The following is a 22,202-nucleotide window of genomic DNA, read 5'->3' on the forward strand; positions in this document are numbered from 1 at the left end:
AAACCCATGTGTCTTTGTCATTAGGACCTTGAAGACCATTGCTAGCATCTGGGGAGAAGTCTGATGGCTGTGGGAGGCAGCTCAGCATGGCCAGAAGCTGCTCACACTGTCTGGAAACTGTTTTGGAACACGTCAGAACTATTTTCATGATGTACGGCATATAAATTATTTACACTGGCAAAAGACTTAAATTTGGTGTTTGACTGAGGAAGCTGGTTTGGGAATAAAATGGGTCCCTAAAACCACCTGCCACGGCAGAACTATGTGTCCTTGGGTGGACCTCAAGCTTTAATGGTCTTTGTTGGCAAGGACTTTGGGATTGTATTATAGGAGCTCCAGATTGTCCTGGCAGCTACAAGTGAGGGCAATCTATGACATAATGTAATGGCTGAAAGGCTGTTGGGCGGGGGTGGGGGGAGGCATTAGCAATGAATCCTCAGGTGGGCAACAGGGATGCTCAGTCCCACTCATTCCTATGTTCACTCAAGATGAGAACTTGGAGTCCCTGTCTACTCCACAAAATTCCTTCCAATTGGGATCCTAGGAGCTCACCTTCCGGAGTCTTTAGAGAAAGAAAGATGCATGATCTAAAATGATCTGACAGACACATTCCTTTTGTCTATAGGAAAGTTAACAGTACCTGTCTTCTGAAAACTTCAAAGCCACAAACTCGAGAGAAAATGGTCTTGAGTCCAGTCCTGCAAAGATGCAGGATTATACAGACCACATGTGTCACACCTGCCATCATCCCTCAGTCTTCACTGAGTGCCCGACACTATCCAGATTCTCAGAAGGTTCCCTTCCTAAAGGTCTCACGACAGAGCTAGGCTCAGTGAGGGGCTGTGCGGGCCAGGCAGGGGCCAGGGTTACCTTTCACCGTCACGTGGACACTCTGGCTGGTGGAGAGCTGGGGTTGGACCAGCACATTGCATGTGTACTCGCCCTCGTCCACTTCTTTCTGCACATCCGAGAGCTTTAGAGTCCCATTGTTCTCAAATGCCACCTGGCGGTGGTTGAAAGGAAGCAAGTTAGAGTTCTTGTACCATTTGATGGAGTAATATGGGTAGCCAATCACACGGCAGTGAATGTATGTGTCCCGTCCTGCTATGGCTGTGATGTTTTTCATCGGTCTAATGCTCGCAGGCCCTGGAGAGACACAAAGAGACTCTTGAGAATAATTTAAGGGTACAGCTCACAGAGGGAGATGGGTACAAGTCTTCTGGAGTGAAAACAGATTAGTTTCAGGTAAGCGCATCTTTTTGTTTCAATTTCACGGCATTTGGCATTTTCTGCTAAGATTTTGTTTCCATATGTTACTTGCAAATGAACTGGATGAATGCTAAATTCTTTAATATTAGCTACTTCTATGAAAATATTTTGTGTCACCAGATAAAAGGCATTTAAGTAATAAAGATTAACTAGCATATGTTGAACAGCCATGCTCTTTTGGAGAAAGAACTGACTGTATTTATTGACTGATGCTCTCTCTCCTCTCTCTCTCTCTCTCTCTCTCTCAGATACATAATGAAGATGGAGGTTATGCCATGGCACACTATGAATGTGAGTTAGGTACCATGTACATGAAGCTTACCATGAATGTTGTGAGACAGGAGGAAAGAAGAAAGAAATAGGCATGCAGAGCATAAACCAGGAGAGGAAAGATTGAGTAGACAAGTCTAAGAGGAGAGAAGGACAGCAGGCTGTCTACAGAAACCCAAATGCCATCTTCAACACTGGCCGATCGGCTCCATTCCTGAGTAGGAAGGAGAGGGTGGGGCGGGAAGCAACAGTTACTCCGTCGGGCATTCCAAGGCTCAGCCCGGGGCATGCAGCACCTCTTCACTACAATGAGTTATGTGTTTGTTTGTTCGAGGAGCTGATTTGACAAGCACCTCTTACGTTTATTCGAGCCTGGTACAGGACGACTCCCGCTGAGTTGTTGGCAGTGCAGCGGTAGACACCCCCATCCCGGACCTGAGAGCTAGAGATGTTCAGGTAGCTGACCACATTCCCCTCCGACGTGATCATCTGGCTGATGCGGTGGCCGCTGCCCTTGAGGATGGGGTCGTCGTCCAGGGTCCAGGTGACGGTGGGCAAGGGCGTCCCCTTCACGTTGCACACGAGGGACACTGGCTCTGCGGGACTCACCACTTTCTCACTAAAGGCAGAAATGATTTTGGGAGTTCCGTCTGTGGGGAAACACAGAAAACAAAGTGGCACACAAATCGCTAAAGAACTGGCAAGTTCTTTGTTTACTGCTAGGGAAGTGGTTGGTCAACACTGTCTGGTGCCCAACAGCTCAGGGCAGCTCTGTTTCCAGAAGAGGTGGCACAGTGCTGGCGTAAGTGACACCTCTACTCCAGAGGAAGGGTAATGCCATCCAGACTTCACAGTAAACACAGCTTCCAAGACCTCCACCTCAGAATACACATGTCACTACGTAAGTTAACAAGCAAGAATTCCATGCATACCCCCCCAAAACTAGCTAGGTATTTCAAATTTCCTCAATGTTTTTAGAGATTTTTTTTTTCACCAGAGTATTATTAAGGATAAAAAAGAAAATTAGAGACAAACGATCTCAACTTCATCATGGTCATGGAAGGAATAAATTTCTATAGATTTCATTATAAGTGGCAGTTGCATGTAAATGTCCACGCGTCTCTGGAAATGAGCAGCTAGGAGATATAACTATGATCATCTGCTGAGGTTTCTGAGTCAGGCAACCATGCAGATGACTGGGGGAGAACAGCCCCCTCTAATTCTCAATGACAGACCCTGTGTGTTACACTCTCAACATACCAAACAGGATGTTCCTGCTGCTGCAATAGTGGAGCATCTAGTGTATGTACAACCAGCAAATTTTCGATCGGATATAATGCCCACTCCTACGGGTGGAACACACATCTGGTACTGTAGACCAGACCAAACCCCTGTGGCAGGGGAGGATATGGGCCCCAGTGGGGAGCCACTGCAATTGTTCTGTTAGATGGATGTGATGCACCTGCTAAAGTACCATCCGAGCATTTGTGTTTACACCATAGGTTGTTATTTATAGCAGCCACTGTTTAGATGTTCTTGCTTCTTGCTGTTTGTATTTTTATAGTAGAAGGAATCCCACTGAAACTGGCCAACAGCCCATGGAAAACAGATGATGCAGAGGCCAGAAAGTTGAGTGCCTTGCCACATAGGAGGAAGATCATCCCACACCTACCACCCCCTCCAAGGCTTGGGGACTTTTGTGGAAGACATTGTTGGAAAGAATGTAGGAGCTGGAGGAAGGGGTGGAGAGTTAACTGGAAGTGTCCTCCGACCACTATGCTGGCAAACTATAGTCACACCTCCTTCCCACGCTCATCAAGGAGTGGATGGGGGAGCAGTTACCCCTCCCACCCAATCAATCAACCTTAGCTGCATGTGGGGGGAGGAGCAAAGGATACACATATTGCAAGAATACCAAGAGACACCTCTCTCACCATTTTGTGGGGCTGTCAGGAGGCCACAGGATCTGTTTGAGTGCAGACTTTACGGCACAGCCATAAATGTGGACACTCACTCTTCTGTAAATAAACCCCCACCCTATGCTCTGTTAAAAAAATAAAATATTTTTTTAAAAAAGCTATTTCATGATCAATTCAAGGGTCCATCACATAATAAAAGTGATAAATTTTTAGCTTTTAAATTTTTATGATAAAAATAATATACATTCATTGCTGAAACACTGGAAAACCATAAACAAAGTGAAAGAGAAAAATTAAAATTGAAGAGTGATTGCAATTCCATCAGAGATAGGTAACAATTAATAGTTCTAAAAACTCCAGGTACAACTGTCTCTCATTAGCCCAAAACCTAGAGGCCACTTCTCCAGCTAGCTAGGACAGCACATGAATCGGGGTCCTGTGTGGGTGCAGGGTGCAGGCTGTGCAGCGTGGGCTGTACTGGTGGTCTCTGCTCTAGCTCTTTTCTGTGTCTGCATCTTCATTTCAGCTCACATTTCCCATGATGGAGGAGGCCCTCAGACAAGTTCGTTTTGCAGGTAACACATTGCAGAACACTTGGGTTGTAGAGCTTTTTCTATTACTACCAGCAATGAGCAATGAACTTTGCATTGTTCAAATGCTATTTTCCCTGGTCTAATAATTACCACCCACAGTATTAGCATGTCGTGTACCTTTGATTTTCTTAAATCTAAAACCTTCTTGAATGGTTCTTGTCTTTACTTGGATAATTTTGCAGGCTATATATATATAATTTTATGTATATGAATGTTTTGCCTGCATGTGTGTAAGTACACCATGTTGTACAATGCCTGTGGAGGGCAGAAAAGGGTGTCAGATCCCCTGGAACTGGAGTTACAGACAGCTGTTAGCTGCCATGTGGGTGTTGGGAACTGAACCCAGGTCCTCTGCAAGAGCAGTCAGTGCTCTTAACCCCTGAGCTGTCTCTCCGGTCCAGGATATTTTTGTTGTTGTCAGTTGCAAATGTAGAGTTTGTCTCGTATTCCCTCATATTTAGGTGTTTCTTTTCCATTTCTGTGATGGAAACCATTTTGCTTGTTCGACTGGTTGATTGTTTGTGCTGGGGATTAAACCTAGGGTCTTCCACAAGGCAAAACAATGTACTTTTTCCTGCCTTATTATTTGTATATCTCTTTTGAGAAGTGCCACTCAAATATTTTACTCATTTTTATTTTAGACTGACTTTTGGTGATGGATACGGAGATGTTTCTTTTTTAATTTTATGTGTAGGAAAATATTGCCTGCATGTATGTAAATGCACCCATGTCAAGCAATGCCTGTGGAGGTCAGAAGAGGGCGTCAGATCCCCTGGAACTGGAGTTATAGACAGTTGTTAACTGCCATGTGGGTGCTGGATTCGAACCCCGGTCCTCTGCAAGAGAAGCCAGTGCTCTTAACCACTGAATCATTTCTCCAGTCCCCTTTGAGAAGTTATTTATAATACAAATGGAATGTAAGTAAATATGTTTCAGATAACATAGTGATCAAGTTGTCAGATGTTCTCTACTCACTACACCTCTTAGACACATAAGGGACATACAGAATACATGTGCATGTTGAATGCAGTTTCCTCTAGGCTGTGATTCCCTTTACGTTTTTCTTTTTAAGAAATATTTTATCATTTTTGTTTTATGTGTATGAGTGTTCTACCTGCATGTAGGTACGTGTACCCATGTCTTACAACGCTGGTGGAGAACAGAAGAGGGTGTTGGATTCCCTGGAACTGGAATTACAGATGGTTATTAGCCACCATGTGGGTGCTGGGATTTGAACCCAGGTCTTCTGCAAGAACAGCCAGTGCTCTTAACCACTGGGCATCTCTCTAACCTCCCCAACCCTTTACATTTTTCAATGATGTCTTTGTCTTTAGCATTTGTTCTTTTCTTTGTGTCCCATCTCCAAATCATGACTATTCTCTATTCTTTTAGAAAATTTACAATTTAATATTTTTCATTGCAGCCTAGAATTTATATCCAATTAATTTTTATGTAAGTTGTGAGTATGGCTAGAGGCTTACATTTGTGTACACTTATTCAGTGGACTGTTGCAGTTGGATGAAAATATTTCCTTTACCTAGTGAATATCCTGTGTCCTTTTAAAATCAGTAGATCACTTATGTGTGGGGGTGTCTCCAGCTCACACCTGCTGAGCTCCATGGAGCTGCACGTAGCTTTATTTCAGGGTTTCAAAGTAGCCAGAGTATTCTTGCTGGGTTCTTTTTCAAGATGTCGGGAGTGGTTCTCTGTCCTTTAATCTCTTGTACTTACATTGTAAATAGCTGACTACAAAATTTCCATTTTCATGTAACTCTTAACCCCTTGTCTCTCTCTCTGGAGGGAAACGTCTCACTATGAGCCAGGCTGGCCCCAAATTCATGATCCTGCTGTCTTAGCCCCCGGTTGCTGGTCTTTCTTTACATTTTTTTTTTTTTTTGAGACAAGGTCTCTCTGTAGCCACAGCTGGCCTGGAACTCCCTATAGAGACCAGGCTGGCCTCCACCTCACAGAGCTCCACCTCCTTCTGCCTCCCAAGTGCTGGGATAAAGGTGTGCACCACCGTGCCTGGCCGTTCTTATTTGTCCGTTCCTTATAAGCACATTTTCCTTTCAGTCGCTGAACATATTTTAATTAGCAGGGCAGCCATTGTCTGCTGACCCTTCACTTGGTCCGTCTTTGCGCCTTCCTGCTGTCTACCCTGGTATTTTCGTTCACTGGTTTTGCTTCTTATGTGTCTAGTCATCGTTGTAAACTCAGGTTCATTCCACATTGCTTCTCTGTGGCCCCCAAATTTTCCAAGTTGGTTTACATGAGGATTTGGAGTCTTTCCCATCTGTTCCACCCCTCAATGCATAAGATCCCTCAAGCTCTGTAGGACTTTTTCTCTCAATTTCTCTCCTACACCACCCGTGGGTATGGAAATGTCATCTACTAAATCCATGCAGGGGTCACATTGTCCGTCTCCCTTCTGTGGGCTGGGAGAGTGTCTTCGGGGAAAAGTCACGTCTACACAGATATCCCACTGTCTCCTCCCTTCTTCCAGGGCTTAGTCAGCCATCCTGTTTGGTTTGGGGGTTTCTTAATTATCTATATATGGCTTTGTTCTTCCTAAAGTTCATACATTCCATGTGTTTGAAAGCTGTGTGTTACAGGTGCGATTTCAGCACTCCTAGAACTTGAACTTCTCCATTATCCCATTTTCCAGTTCTTCTGGTTTTAACGGGAACCTTCCATTAGGAGGGTTCAAGAAATTCAGCCTCCTAGGAAAGGCTCCCAGACTCCATTCCATCTATAATCAAGGACAGTCCACTATGTGGCAAGATTTTATAATTCTGTCTTAATTCAGGTCTTATAGCAGGGTCCTGGGAGGCAGCCTGGAGCATATCAATCAGACACAATGTGCTGCAGGTCTGAGATGCATAATCATAATTCCATCTCTTCTGTCCATTGCAACATTAACACTGTCATCTAGCAGAAGATTGAAAAAAAATGAAGCTTCTCATCTCGAACAGAAACTGACACGAGACAAATAAATTGGGGAGTATGTTTGGCACAGCCCTGCCCCTCTTTCTGCTCAAGTGACGGGCTTTGCAGAGATGAAAGCAGATGTTATTTTCCCAGTGAGACCTGAGTGTCTTTGAAATCTGCCTAGCTGCCTCTCTACTAACCTGAACCCTTTCAGTATCATTATGGACGATCAATATGCTTTTTAGGTTTTCTTAGTCACTTGAGATGGTTGCCAAGGTAACGAGACCAAGGCAGGTAATCTCTTCTTTTTGCTGCAGAGAATCTAAAAATAGTGAGGCTGGGAGGCCAGGGTGCATCCTGGGTAGTGAACCAGTCCTGTGCAAATTGATTACTTTCTGCACTTAATTATTATGTGCCATGAAGTGTCAGCACTTAACATGAGGACTGTGCCTTCAGCACTTAACATGAGGACTGTGCCTTCCAGTCATTTCGCCTCTGCATGCAAACTCTCACTGTCAGTAAAGATGCTCGAATCACAACGGGAATCACATTGCTAAGCTTGGTGCATCTTAAGAAGTAGGAAAGGTTAAAAGACCAATAATAAAATTATTCTGTTAGCATCCAGACACACTTAAACTTTCATGCAATAATAGATTTTATTTATTATCTCTTTGGGCTATAGAAAAATCATTTCATCATTTTAATCAGTTGATAATAGATGGATTTTAAATGAGAGCTAATGATACGATTCCTGTCAAGAACTACAAATACAGATAGGAACTACTTCAATTATCTGGTGATAAATATATGCCTTAGTTAAATGTCACCTGTCACTGTTCCTCCCCAGGACTGATGGATGAGATTGAAGAATTAAGGACTCCGTAACCAATAAAGAAGAGGTGACAGAGCCTGTGTTAGTCTACCACAAAGCAGTCTCTCAAACATTCCAGCCACCTAAGTCCAGGGATGTTCTGACCTGGCCAGAGAAAACACCACCAACCTGAGATAGTGTTTCACCCCACCAAACACTGTACTAAAGCCCTGGCTGATGCTGTCTCTACAGGACTTCTTAGTGGTGGGCTACTTCCATCGTGCCTTACAGCTCAGGAATATTTGACATTCTTAGAGCACACTGTATGTAGTGGTCACAATTTCGGGGAGGGGCTGCTGGCATCAAGCCAGTTGAGGCCAGGGATACTGCTAAACCTCCCACAATGTACAGTAATCCCCAAACAAATATTCTGTGATGTATCTGATAGTCCTCAAACAAAGTATTATAGAGTACTGCAGTTCTAGAAAATACTGAATTATGAATAGAACCCAAGTCTCCAATTCTGAGGTTGATCATTTGGCAACCTTACACAGGAGTGGGAAGCATTCCTACCCCTCCAGGTCAGTCCTCATCAGAGCCTGATCTAGTGAGGTTGGAGTCACCGGACTCAGAGACACAGAGAATCCCACCAGTGGCCCTGCATGGCCCACATCCCACCCACATGCTTGGTTGGATTCTGTTTGAGACACACCGTCCAACTGACCTTCGAGGACCACCTGCACATAGTCCTGAGCAGACAGCTTGTCCTTGCGCACAAAGCACTGGTATGCACCCCCATCGCTCTTGACCATGTGATCCATTATAAGGTTTTCATGGTTGAGCCCTGTGATCCTCACATTTTTCCCAGGGTTGAGGATTTCGCCGTTTCGGTACCAGGAGAGTTCCTGGTCCTCATTTCCTGTCACACTGCAGGACAAGGAGACCTGACTTCCCACGCTGCTTTTAACCTTCCTGGGACTGATGGTGGCTTTCAGTGGTTCTGGGGAGTCAGATAAGAGAGAGAAAGAGTGAAATATCACTACACGCTGATACTGTTTCAACCACATGCTGGCCTTTTGCTGAGGCAAAGGTTGGGAGCAGCTCGCTGGATTCTTACTGCGATTATATGGGTATCACTTTGCCTGAGAACACCCTCTTTACTGATGTCTTTCTCTGGGCTTTTTTTTCTCCATGTAATCAAACAGAATGTTGGTCACATTTCTTCAAAGTATATGTGATGGTTTTGACCTACTGATGCTAAAAAATGCAACGAGCTAGTTACCATTAGGGGCACAAGTCCCTGAAAATGTAAACCTTGTCCCAAGGCAACAGCAATGGCTCGCCCTGGCCCTGGCCCTTTCTTACACTGGGGCCAATAACACTCAGGGGCAAAGAGGAGGATGGGGTTCAGCTGTGCAATCAAGAAATAGCGTTTCACTTTAAAACAAGGCTGACTGGAACCAGGATCGAACTCCTAACTTTGCTTTCCCATTTCCAATTCAACAATCCTAATGGAAGACGAATGTGAGTGTCTCACCAGGTGCTGAGGGTTAAACTCACAGTGGCACTACTAGAATGTGCCCTCCCAAACAGACTAGGTGGTCTCCACACGTTACCTAAGGAGAGGCTTCCTGTAGCTCTGTGAATTTTGTTGTCCTCTCAGCTTCCAGAAGAAGAAACAGTTACTCAGGAGATAAAGTATTTTAACTAAGTTCACTCAACAGCGAAGCAGAGCAAACAAGTGATTTACCCAGAAGGACCTGCTGTTTTAGCTCATCACACTGCAAGGTCTTGGGATCCAAAGAGCTCAGATCTTGTAGATTGACCAGACAAATGGAATAATGAGCATTACAACCAAGCAGAGTGATGCAAGTGCCAGTGGCAACATATCAACCGCTCAGGAGAGTCTATAGGAAGGCCAGGAAAACCCTTAGGTGTCTAGAGTGGACAGACCAGTGGCCAGCTCATGGGAAGAGGGTGCTGTGGAGACTGAGACCCACAGAGATGAAAGCACAGGTGCGTCTAAAGTAGATTCAGTTTGGATGTAACATAAAGTCTTCCAAGGAAACTGCAAAAGCAATCCTAGCCACTACAAAGGGTCTCACGATTTCATAACAAAATTAAAACAAAACAACAACAACAAAAACTAACCAAAGCATTCAAGAGTCAGGCATGGTGGTGGTACATGCCTATAATCTAACTTGTTCCGAACACTAAGGCAGGAGTGTTGCATGTTCAAGACAGGCCTAAGCACCTTGTTGAAGCCATCTCAAAATAAGATTTAACAAACAGGGCTGGGGGTACAGCTCTGTGGAAATGTCTTTTCTAGTATACACGGGCTCTGGGTTCAAACCCCGGCACTGCAACAAGCAATTTCTAAGGAACGTTAAGTGAGTGCCACAATCGATGATCTCTCAGAGAACTGATTGAGGGTATCGTGTTGGATACACCGGACTGGAGGAAAGTGATCCACAGAGGCTTTGTGAAGGTGGATGGAGTTAAGAACCAGCCTTGTGCAGGGAAGAACTTTGAGAAAGAGTTCCTAGGACTTGGATGACTTAGACCCTGAGGAGGGCTAAAGGAGGACTCGGGACTTCAACCTTGCCTTTGGGGGACAAGAAAAAGGATCAGGACTGTTTGGAAGGCAGAGCTAGGGGAGACTCTAGCTTGGATTTCTTTCTTGTTCTTTTAAAGTACCAGCTGAGCACTTGCCATGAAGCTCGGATCCATAGTTTGCGGTCACCCAGGAAGAAGAGGCCAGGAGTGTAGACATGGGGCTCACTCTCACAGGCGAGGAATTTGAAGCTGCTCAAATAAAAGTCAGTATCAGGAAAAAGAGACGAGCTGGAAGAGGACTCTGAATTTGGAAGCCAAAGGAACACTTTCCATTGGGGGCAGAGGGACGGGAGAGAGGATGTGATCTGCAACCAGAGTGAGCCTCCAAGAGGGAGGAGGGGAGCTGCGAGAGGCTCTCAGGGTCTTCTCTGGATGAGGTGGGAGACTGCTGTTATGAAGCAAGCACAGATGGAGTGTAGGCCTTCCCACAGATGTTTTATAGTGTAAGTGGTGATAGAATGTGTGTGTGTGTGTGTGTGTGTGTGTGTGTGTGTGTGTGTGTAGGGGGAGAGAGAGAGAGAGAGAGAAGAGAGAGAGAGAGAAGAGGGAGAAAAGGAGGGGAGGGAGAATAAGAAAGGGTCGCAATTTTTAAAAAGCACAAAGGGAAACTATTGGGGAACCTTCAAGAAGAGAGAGAGAGAACACTGAAGTCAGAGCTGAAGACAAGGGGGAGGTCCCCAGGATGATGATGCACGGCAGAGTAGAGAAGATGGGTTTAGACAAGGACCATCATAAGCGAGGTCAATTGCTCTCAGAACACAGTGGGGCTCTCCTAAGGACCTAAACGAAGTTTGAGTCATGAGGATTTTTTTAAAATATTTTATTTTTATGTGTATGAGTGTATTGCCTGCATGTATGTGAGTGTACCCATGTCATGCAATGCCACAGAGGTCAGAAGAGGGCTTCGGATTCTCCTGGAACTGGAGTTAAGGACGGTTCGTAGCCGCCATGTGGGTGCTGGAAATTGAACCCAGGTCCTCTGCAAGAGCAGCTGGTGCTCAAAGTGAGCCATCTCTCTAGCCCCTCATCAGGATATTTCTTAAGCAAAACAATGGGAAACATGGCTAGTGTAGTTTTATTGAGAAGCCTTTGACACCATCTCAAGACATCAATTACCTTCAGTACTAAACAAGGAGTTCAGAAAGGAACATGTGGAGCCAGTGGGCACAGTTTGCTAGCCGTCTAGTACTGCACTGACTCATGGATGAAACAGAGTACCTTAATTTTTTTATTTATTTTTATTTTATGTATATGTGTGTTATGCCTGCGTGTGTGTAAGTGCACCCGTGTCATGCAATGCCCTCAGAGGACAGAAGAGGGCTTCGGCTCCCCTGGAATTGACTTTAGGGATGGTTGTTAGTCACTATGTGGGTGCTGGGATTCAAACTTGAGTCTTCTTCAAGAACAGCCCTGAAACATAGTACTTTAACAATGAAAAAAACAACTGTGGTGGCATGCTCTTCCAGTCCCAGCTGGCCTTGGCCAGAACATGGGAGCTGTCACTGCATTGATGCCTCCAGGCAGCTGTTTGGGTCCCAAATGAAAGCCATTCTCTTAGTATGATGCCATGCAGGCTTCCTGTGGTTCAACTCTAAAGCAGTCATCCCATAAACAGACGCTGGACTGGAGAAACAGGATTAGACACTACAGGTATCTTCAGGGTGGGAATCGTGGGGTTCAGCCTGCTTAGCTCAACTTATCCAGTTTTTATACATAAACAATAGTAGGGTTATTTCTCAAGGCCATAACTAGAATTGGCAGAGGATGAACTACAGTGAAGATGAAGATCTACTGGGTCCAGAGCAGGAAGACAGCTCGGTGGGAAAGGGTACTTGCTGCCAAGACTGACCACCTGAGTTCTGGAACCCACATGGTGGAAAAGAACCAACTCTTGCAATTTGTCCTCTGCTTCACATGCATGTTGTGGCATGTATCTCCCCCCCCCCAATTAAATACATGAATGGGTGAAAAGGGAAAGTGAGTCCAGTCCAACGTCGAAATCATTTGGAGTCTGATATTCCCGCTGACGGTTCCCTTCTTGAAACATTTACAGTAACACCTGCAAACAGGTTAAGAGTGGCCACTTGACTGGCTTCCTTCTCTGAGCTGTGAGTCCAGCCCCACCCCATTCCTGAACTGCTTTCAGTTTGGTCATTCTGAACCACAGCTGGATGACTACTGTTTTGGAAAGGTAGTGGTTCTGTGGCCTCATGCAATCCCCAAGGTGTGGCCATCAGACAGCTCCGCGTCCAGACCCACACAACCTGGGAAGTTCTGAGTGTTTTTGTTCCCACTTGCCAAGCAGGGCCCCGTGGACGACTGTGGAGAAAGTTGAAGATTAGCTTACACAGGTTAATGTCCATGCAGCCAACAGCAGGTGGCTTCACTAGTTACCATCCAACTTACGTTTCACGTACAGGCGGCCTATCACCTTGGCAGTTCCGTATCGGTTGGACACTTCGCACACATAGCTGCCTGAGTCTGAGGGGCGGCTGTTCTCAATGAGCAGCCCCGTTACTGTCCTTTGGAACCTCCCAGAAAGTTCCAGGGGCATGTTGTCTTTCAGCCAGCGGTAGTCTGGCTCGGGGTGCCCAAGCGCTTTGCAAGGCAGCTCCACTCGCTGCCCGGCCATGGCTTTGCGATGGTCAAACCCATCCAGTATGGACGGGGCTGAGTTCGCTGGGTCTGCAGAAGGAAAAGCAAACTGTCAGAAATTGTGGGTGAGGACTGTGCGTGGCCCCTGGGAACCACATGTGGACTTCAAGCATAACTTAAATCCTGGACCTCCTCCAACTACTGCAACAGATGATCTTTAAAACAGAAAACAAATCCAAACAAAATCTTTCCATTCCAAATTTGTAAAAGGTGGAACCCTGGTCAGAGCCTCTGTTTGGTGATTCTCTGGTAAGTAAAGGAACTACCTGGAGTCCGCATGCCTTGACGGGGACCATTAGCTCACCCAGGAAGTGGATTGTCTCCTGATGGGACCTCCACACAAGCAGCTCCTCTCAGAAGTCTAACAGTAGCAGAGACTTTTGTTTACCTTTAGTAAAATTCAGTTATCAAGAAAAAGGGCTTTAGCATCGTCTTTTAATTATTCATCTCAAAATGTTTCCTATATTGGGGAGGGAGAGATGGCTCAGCAGTTAAGAACACCGACTGCTCTTGCAGAGGCCTGAGGTTTGGTTCCCAGCACCCACCTGACAGCTCCCAACCATCTGTAACTCCAGTGCCTAGGGGATCTGATGCCCTCTTCTGGCTTCTTCAGGGCATTGCACACATGACACACTTCACATACACACACAGTGCACTTACATACACACAGGCAAAACACATACACATAAAAGTAGATAAATATTTAAAATTTTTAAGTGTTTTATTCATTTCAAAAATGCTTTTATGCTGTTCTTTTTGTTAACATTTGTTAATTATACATATTTTCATGATTGAGTAAAATATTTCAATACATGCAAGCAATAGGTATTGATCAGCCGCAGATCTTTTATCTACCTCTTTTCCATCATCTGGGAATCATGCTTCTACTCTCAGATTGATTTTACTTTTTAAGGTCTACATATGAAAGAGAGCATGTGATGTTGACTTCCTCTGTCTGGCTTGCTTACTTAGCACAATAACTCCCTGCTGTTCCAATGCTGAAGAATTTAGTAAGATTTCATTTCTCTTTGTGGCTCAAGAACACGCCACTGCATGTATAGGCCCCATTTTCTTTATGTTTTCATCTATTGGTGGGCATTCAGGCTTATTCCACACCTGAGCTATTGTGGATAGTACTGGAACAAACATGGCTGTGCAGGATCCTTGTGGCCTGCTAGTGTCATCTTCTTCGGGTCTGGCAGTGGGAGAGTTGGACCATATGGCAGATCTGATTTTAGTCCTGTGAAGACCTTCAATGTTACTTCTTAATAATGGTTATCCCAGTTCACATTTCACCACAGTAGAGTTCTTTTTTCTCTCTATCCTTTGCAGCTTAGTGAAGATAATTGTTGACTACTCATCTGATGGCGTATTAATGTCCAGGACAATAAGGAACCCAAGCAAATAATGGAACCAACAGTGCAATTAAAACCACTGAAAATTCAATTACTATGTACCACACTCTCATTATCCATTCATCAGCTGATGAACACCTAGGTTGTTTCCTCCCTGTTGTGACTAGGGCAGCAGAGAACACGGATGAACAGATGTCTTTGTAGAAGGATCCAGCATCCTTTGGGCATGTGTCCAAAAGTGGTACGGCTGTGTCACGTGGTACATCGATTTTTAGCTTTTTGAGGGACCTTCCCACTGATTTCCATAATGGCTGCATCAGTTTGTGCCCCCCCAGCAGTGACTAAGTGTCCCCTTTTCCACATCTGCACCAGCACTGTTAGCTTTGCCTTTTTGGATCTTAGCCATCTGACTGTGGTAAGATGAAATTTCAAAGAAGTTTTTAAAAAATGTTTTATTTTTATTTTATTTATTATTTTATTTTTATGTGTACTGCCTGCATGTATGTAAGTGCACCTGTGTTTTGTAATGCCCACAGAGGTCAGAAGAGGATGTTGGAGCCCCTGAACTGGAGTTACAGACAGCCTCTATGTGGGTGATTGGAACTGAGCCCAGGTCCTCTGGAAGAGCAGCCAGTGCTCTTAACCGCTGTGTCACCTCTCCAGTCCCGTAAATTATTTTAATGTGCATTTTCCGGATGGCTAAAGATGTTGAACATTTTATAAACTATTTCCTGGCCATTTGTGTTTTATCTTTTTTTACCTTGAAGCTACATCTCTGTTGTCTAGCTGTCACAGTACTAGAAGGTGCTACTGACAAAGAAAGGCATCATCAACCTTACCCAGCTGTGAAATCTTCAAGCTACAATGACAAATGGCTTAGCAAAATATGCCCACGGGTGCAGTAACGGCATGAATGTTGTAGGGGTAACCAGCCTCTTATAATTGGATTGAATACCCACTTCACAAAACGGAGTCCATACCGGATACTGCTGTCAGGGTCAAAACCTGTGGCTAGATAGGTCACAGGTTATCCCTAATATTCTGCTAAATAGACATAGTATTAAGCCTGTGGCTAGATAGGTCACAGGCTTATCATGAACCTTCTGCTAAATATACATAGCATTAAACTGACTCATGATTGAATTATTGTTACACCCACAGATTAGTGCATCACTCCGCTCTCACCAGAGAAGGTTTTTGCATCAGACAGCAGTTAACAGAGAGCCACGACTGGTCAACATATAGAAAATAAGAGACTGCAGAGTGCTGAACCCTAAACGGGACACCTGCATTGCACCCTCTCCTTCCATGGCTCGGGGATCATTGTGGGAGAGAAGGCGGAAAGACTGTAAGACTCAGAGGCGGTGGGTGACCACAAGGAAACCATGATGTCTGGCCACCACAGAGAAGTCACACATACGAATGCACAACATTTGTGACAGCATGCACAAGACCTGTGCAGACCCACGGCAAACAGGGAAGCCCGAGCCCTAGCTGAGGATCTATTGGTGATTGATAGGTGCCTGATAGGTTAGCCAGACCCCAAGAGTTAGACCCATACCAAAAACCACTTTGGAAACACAGATTAGATTCAATACGGCTTCAAATAAAAGATAAATAATAACCAAGGACATAAAGTTGGGGGGGTGGAAGGAGGGTATCTGAAGATGCTCAAAATACGTTATATGAAACCATCAAACACAAATATTTTTAAATAAAATAAAAATTTAAAAACTAATTAATAATCCATTCAAAGTCATAAATAGACATTTATAAAATGAAGACATACAATTAACCACCAGATATATAAAAATGCTCACTATCTTCTACCAAATGGGAAATGCAAATCCAAACCACAATGATGTTCCACCTCACTTAGAATGGTTAGTATTAAGAAAATAATAAAGTAGTTGGATGGGACAGTAGAAGGCTGTCCTCACATGTTGTGAATTCCTTCCCCCCTGGATGAGGAAGGAGGCGAGGCTCCCATGACTTAAGATGCTAAGAGGAGTATAGAAGGCTCAGAAATCCCATGAGTAACAAGACTCACAAGACTCAGGAAGCTCAGAACTATAGAGTCTGTTTTGTGTCCCCAAATGTCCTACAGTGAGGGACCATCCACTGGAGCCTGGTTAGTCTACCAAGAGCCCCATCCCAGTGAGAGACCATCTCTCTCCCTCCTGGCAGCCATCAGTTGTCAAAAGTTCCTTCATACCCACCTCCCCATATCTATGCTGGGATTTTGTCTGGTTTGAGCTTGCATGGGCCTTGTGCGTGCTGTCGCCATGGCTATGAGTTCATATGAACTCTGTTTCCTCATGGTCACCCGCCTCCTCGGACTCTTACAATCTTTCCATCCCCCTTTTACACTAAACCTTGGGCAGCAGAAGTTTGATATCAATGTCCGATTCAGGGATCCGCGTTCTTGTTCTCTGCACATCAGCCAGTTGTGGGTTTCTGTGTTAATCACCATCTACTGTATAAGGAAATATCTCCGGTGAGAGCTGAGAGGTGCATTCATCCTAGGTGCAGAAGTTGCATTGAAGATGTGTCACTTAGGTCTAAGTGTCTCAGAGACACTTATTTTCTGCATTTGACCAGTCTTCAGTACTTTCACCAACCTTAGGCAGGCAGAGGAAAGGAGCTAGCCTAAAGAATGGGACCCTGGGCAACCAGAATGAGAAAAGAGAAGGGGTTTGGGAAAGGGGAGGGCCCCAGGAGCCTGTAAAAGGCGAAACTCAGGACTGATGGAGGCATTCCCAGGCCTGGGGGCCCCTCCCATTCTGACTGTCCAGTCAAGTTTGTCATCTCTTCATGCATATGATGCCCTTGCATCTGACCTCCGCCCACTTTTCCTGCCCAGTCCAGGAACCTCTTCCTCTTGCTCCTTACTGCCCCCTCCCCTGACACTTTCTCTCCCTGTTCAGCTCTCGGCTGTCCTGGTGGCATCCTTGGCCCTGGTGCCTGAACAGAGACACCTCTGCTTTACCTCTCTCTCTCTCTCTCTCTCTCTCTCTCTCTCTCTCTCTCTCTTAGCCTTTGTCTCTGACTAGCGGCCCCTGCATCACCGGTCTATTCTCACTGACCTGTCAGGCCACACTTGTGGCCCCCCACCTTGCGTTCCTGCCCTCCCTTCCTTTTCCTGTGCTGGGGTCTTCTGCCTTTCCCAGATGTCCAATTCTTTGTCCCATGGAACTCCATTACCACTTCTCACACCAAAACCCTGAAACATGTGGGCTTAAAGCAGTGTTACATCTCCCTGCGGAGATTTTAGCTGGGAGGGAGAGGAAGAAATAACCAGCACAGAATGGCAAGAATTAAATGGCTTACGGAGACCTGAGTCGGTCACTTCTCCACGGCCCTTGTCAGGAGCAGAAGCAGGAGACGATTTGTCCACTCTACCACATAGGGCTTGGCCAGCATTACATTCTTGAGCCAGTGAGGAAATGGATAAAATCTTAGTGTTGAGTCAATCCATGCCCTAAATTTTCTTTGTTTTTAGAACTTTCCTTAAACCATGTGTGATGGTTTGAATGAATGTCCCCCAGAGGCTCCAAGAATTTGGACACTCAGTCTCAGGTTTGTGGCACTACTTGGGAGAACCATGGAACCTTCAGGAGGTGCAGCCATGCTGGGGAAGCACGGCAGTGGGGAGGCACGGCAGTGGGGAGGCACGGCAGTGGGGAGGCACGGCAGTGGGGAAGCACGGCAGTGAGGGCCGACTTTGAAAGTTCTTAAGTCTTGCAGATTTCCAGTTTCTCTCTGCTTCCTGTGCCTGCTTGAAGATGTAAGTGCTCAGTTTCTGACGGCCACCCCGCTACTGCCCCAGGCCTCCTCCTACCTTTGGATTCTTATTCCTCTGGAACCATAAGCCAAATAAAAATTTCCTTCTATGATTTGCCTTGGTCATGGTGTTTTATCACAGCAACAGAAAAGTCTAATACAGAAGAGGAATGATAAATCTCAGTGCTGAGCCAATCCTCGCTCTATCTTCCGACTCTTTGTTTCTGGAACTTGCATTAAACCATGTGAGCATCCACTCTGGACTCCGTGAAGGTGCTAAGGAGCAGATCTGGGTTCCTAGGTCTTCTGATTTGTACTTCAGAGGAGAAACAAAACAGCTCTTGTGACCTCTCTGCTGGAAGCCCGGCTGCAAATGCTGGACATCCAATGCCCACTCGAATAAGAACCATGCAGAAGTTTGAGTGCTCTGACCACCACCTCCGCACTTCTTCTACCCCAGGCTCTGGTTATGCTCGTTCTTCTCTTCAGTTCTAGGGTTGTTTACTGTTTAAGATTTTACACGTAAGTGAGAGTTCACAGAACTCTTCCTTCCATGTCTGCTTATGTTCTTAACATGAGGTCCTGAAGGTTTATCCACACTATCCCAGGTAGAAGAACTTTCTGTGTTTTTAAGGCTGACTAATGGCCCATGGTATGTAAACCTACGCTGTTTTCTTCATCTATCCAACCACTGACAGACATGATTTGACTGCTGTGAAATGCTGAACATGGAAGTTAGATGTCTCTGTGGGGTGCTGAGTCCATTTCTCTCAGATGTGCACTCAGAAGTGGAGTTTGCACCATTGGAACAGACATGCAGAGCTTTCATTATATAGGGTCCATACGTTCCAGAGACCTGACACTGCATGCTGTCCACACACACACACGCACACACACACACACACACACACGTGCATGCACGTGCGCACACGTGCACACATGTACACATGCGCGCACACATGCATGCACACACACGCATGCACGCACGTGCATACACATGTGCACACATGTACACATGCGTGCGCACACATGCATGCACACACACACGCACACTACAAGTATAGGGAGAAGCGGTAGGTGTGTTGTCAATGGAAACAGAATCTTGTTTTAGTTTGCCCTGATTTGGAAATTCAATTAGTTCTGTCTAGAAATGAGTTAAAATGAACTTAGCTCATTTCATTTGTGAAAACTGACATTTTCACAATATGAACTTGTCAGGTGGTGATATGAATATGTCTTGCCACTTATCCAGTCCTTTATTATGCTACTTAGATCGATGTGGTAATCATTTCCCAATGTATATACATATGTGTGTCTATAAATATCAATTTTCATACCTTAAGTATATATAATTTTGTCAAGTATGCCTCAATAAAGCTGTGAAAATAAACTCAATAAGTACATGGAGAAAAATGCGTGACTTACACAATCATTAACTGAAGGGTTTTCCCCTGTAAGGAGCCTTAACATCTCTGTGATAAGAAGCGACTCAATCAAAAATGGGAAAATAAACCAAGGAGGGTTTACAAATGAATAGGAGAGCATGAAATGCACTGAGCGGCACTGGCTGTGGACATAAGGAGGTCATCTCCACCTCTCACAAAGACTATTCCAAAAAGCATGGCTTTGGGTGTGGTGAGGGTGCAGACGAGGGACCTTGAAACGCTGCGGTAGAACTTGAGACCGCATAGCCAAGAGTTACTCAAGAAATGTCACGTGACCCAGAAAACGTCAAAGGAAATGAAACAGCATGTTGAAAAGCTATCTGCAGAGATGAGCAGATGGCATCATTGTTCACAATAGCCAAGAAGTGGACAGAGCCTGGGGGGGGGTCTTCCGGAGACTTCCTCTTAACTGCCCCCCAAAGACCCATCTGCTAAAGCCTCTGTCCTCAGGCCCTAGTGTTTTTGGAGGTGATGGAGTCTCTAAAGGCATAGCCTGGGCTCTTGGAAGGAAGTTGGAGCACTGGGGACCTGTCTCCTCTTTTTATTTCTCTCACTACCAGGTATAATCCAAGTGTATCCTTGCCAGATACTCCAACCATGGCACACGTTACTCTCCACAGGCCCAAGGCAATGGACGAAACCAACCATGAACTGGAACCTCCAACACTGAGCCAAAATAAACTTTATCTCTTCATAAGTTGATTATCTCAGGTGTTTTGTTAGAGTAGCATAAAACTAACCCAGGGTCCTTCAACTAACGTGCAAAGCCAGACACAGAAAGATAAACACGATATGCTCTCACTATATGTGGGGTCTAAAATGACTGAGCCCACAGAACTTGAACATAGAATGGTGGGGTTGGAGAGGAGAGATTTAACAGCAGTTACTAAGTCACAGTCAGGCAAGAGCAAGATGGTCCTGTGTGATATTATAGACTAGATGACGGTAGATAATGGCAACAGTATATATTGAAAAATCTCGACTAAGGGACTTGAAGTGTTTACATTGCAAAGAGATACATGCCTTGAGACCCCAAGTATGTTTAACACTATCAACACATCACACATAGTTCATATTTATATACAATTTTTATGCTTCCAAATAGCAATTAATTAATTGACATAAAAGCACAACACGATCCCCCCCCCCCCCCCCCCCCCGAGGCTGATGAGGATGGAGAGAAACTGGTCTCCTCAGCCATCACTGGCAGGGCGCAAAACATCACAGTCAATTTGTAAAACAGTTTTCTAGTTCCTTAAATTCTTAAAATTCAGAATAGCATGAAGCCTCCTAAATTCTACTCCTGGGTATGTATCATAGACAAATGAAAACATATGTTCCCTTAAAGACTTGTACACAGATGCTCCAAGCAGGGTATTCACAGCAGTTCAAAGTCAGGTGTCTGTCATTCAATGAACGGGTGCACAACAATGTATTCAGACAGAGAGACTGCTGAGCAATTTAAGAGGGGAAAGTACTGATGTGTGGCAACAGGGACCAACCTCAAGAAAAGATACCAAATGAAAACTACAAAGTCAGATACAAAATTCTCAAATTGTGTAACCCAAGCTGTATAAAATAACCACCAAAGGCAATATAAATAGACTAGATTAGTTATTGTCAGAGGTGGGGTGGGAATTGGAATTAACTGCAAGGAGGTTAAAAATAAACTTTGTGTTTGAAAGAAATGTATTGAATTATATTGATGTTTGTAGAATTTTCTAAGTATACCAAAATTTTATTTTTTGGTCTTTTTGGGACAGGGTCTCCCTGTAGCCCCAGCTGTCCTGGAACTCACTATGTAGACCAGGCTGGCCTTGAACTCACAGAAATCTGCCTGCCTCGGCCCCCTGAGTGCTGGGATTAAAGGCGTGCACCATATTAAATTTACTTATTGTGTGTGTGTGTGTGTGTGTGTGTGTGTGTGTGTGTACGGGGTAAGCTCCACTTCCTAAAAGTTTCAGAGCCTCTCAAAACGTACCTTTGCCCAGGGAACAAGTACCCAAAACAGAAGCCTGTGGTAGACTTCTGAGACTCAAACCACAACATTCTGCTCATGGCCCCCAAAGGCTCACTGCCACCCCATAATAAAATGAACTTAGTTCAACTCTGACAGTCTCCCTAAGTATTACAGTACTAACAGTGTTCAAACGGTTGCTGTCTCTCTTGAAACTCTTAACCGTGAGCCCTGTAAGCGCATCCCCCTCTGCAGGGAGAAACAGGAGGCGTCACGGTTGGGTTTAGCTTGCTTCAAGTTAGAACCACCTGAGCAGGGCGCCTCCCCTGAAAAACTGTCCCGATTGCTTTAGTTGATATAAGAAGACCCACCGCAAAGGCGGGCAGTGCCCTCTGGCAGCAGCCCAGATGAAAAGGGGTGTGGCGGAAGGAATTGTCTTGGCCTTTTGAGCTCGGCCCTCCCTCTAGCTGTGGCGTGGATTTATCCTGTTGCTGCTGCGGCTGATTCCTTCGCTGCCATTAGAGCCAGTGTTTCCAGACTTCTACTGCTGACTCAGGACCAGCCCTCTGGGTTTTAGGTACCAGACTGGGGCCGCTGAGGT

General features: G+C 45.1%; 1 protein-coding gene across 1 annotated transcript in view; it reads right to left on the minus strand.

Annotated features, from left to right (window-relative positions):
* Dscam (DS cell adhesion molecule) overlaps positions 1-22,202 on the minus strand; it is a 625,182-nt gene that overhangs the window by 294,859 nt on the left and 308,121 nt on the right. The window contains exons 5-8 of the mRNA XM_008826928.2: positions 12,813-13,091; positions 8,515-8,790; positions 1,893-2,189; positions 871-1,146 (exon numbers count right to left, since the gene is read on the minus strand). Coding sequence (XP_008825150.1) covers positions 871-1,146; positions 1,893-2,189; positions 8,515-8,790; positions 12,813-13,091 — 1,128 coding nt within the window. The remainder of the gene's footprint in view (positions 1-870; positions 1,147-1,892; positions 2,190-8,514; positions 8,791-12,812; positions 13,092-22,202) is intronic.

The sequence above is a fragment of the Nannospalax galili genome, unplaced genomic scaffold (genome assembly GCF_000622305.1).
Source record: "Nannospalax galili isolate Female #2095 unplaced genomic scaffold, S.galili_v1.0 scaffold192, whole genome shotgun sequence".
In the NCBI taxonomy this organism is placed as follows: domain Eukaryota; kingdom Metazoa; phylum Chordata; class Mammalia; order Rodentia; family Spalacidae; genus Nannospalax; species Nannospalax galili.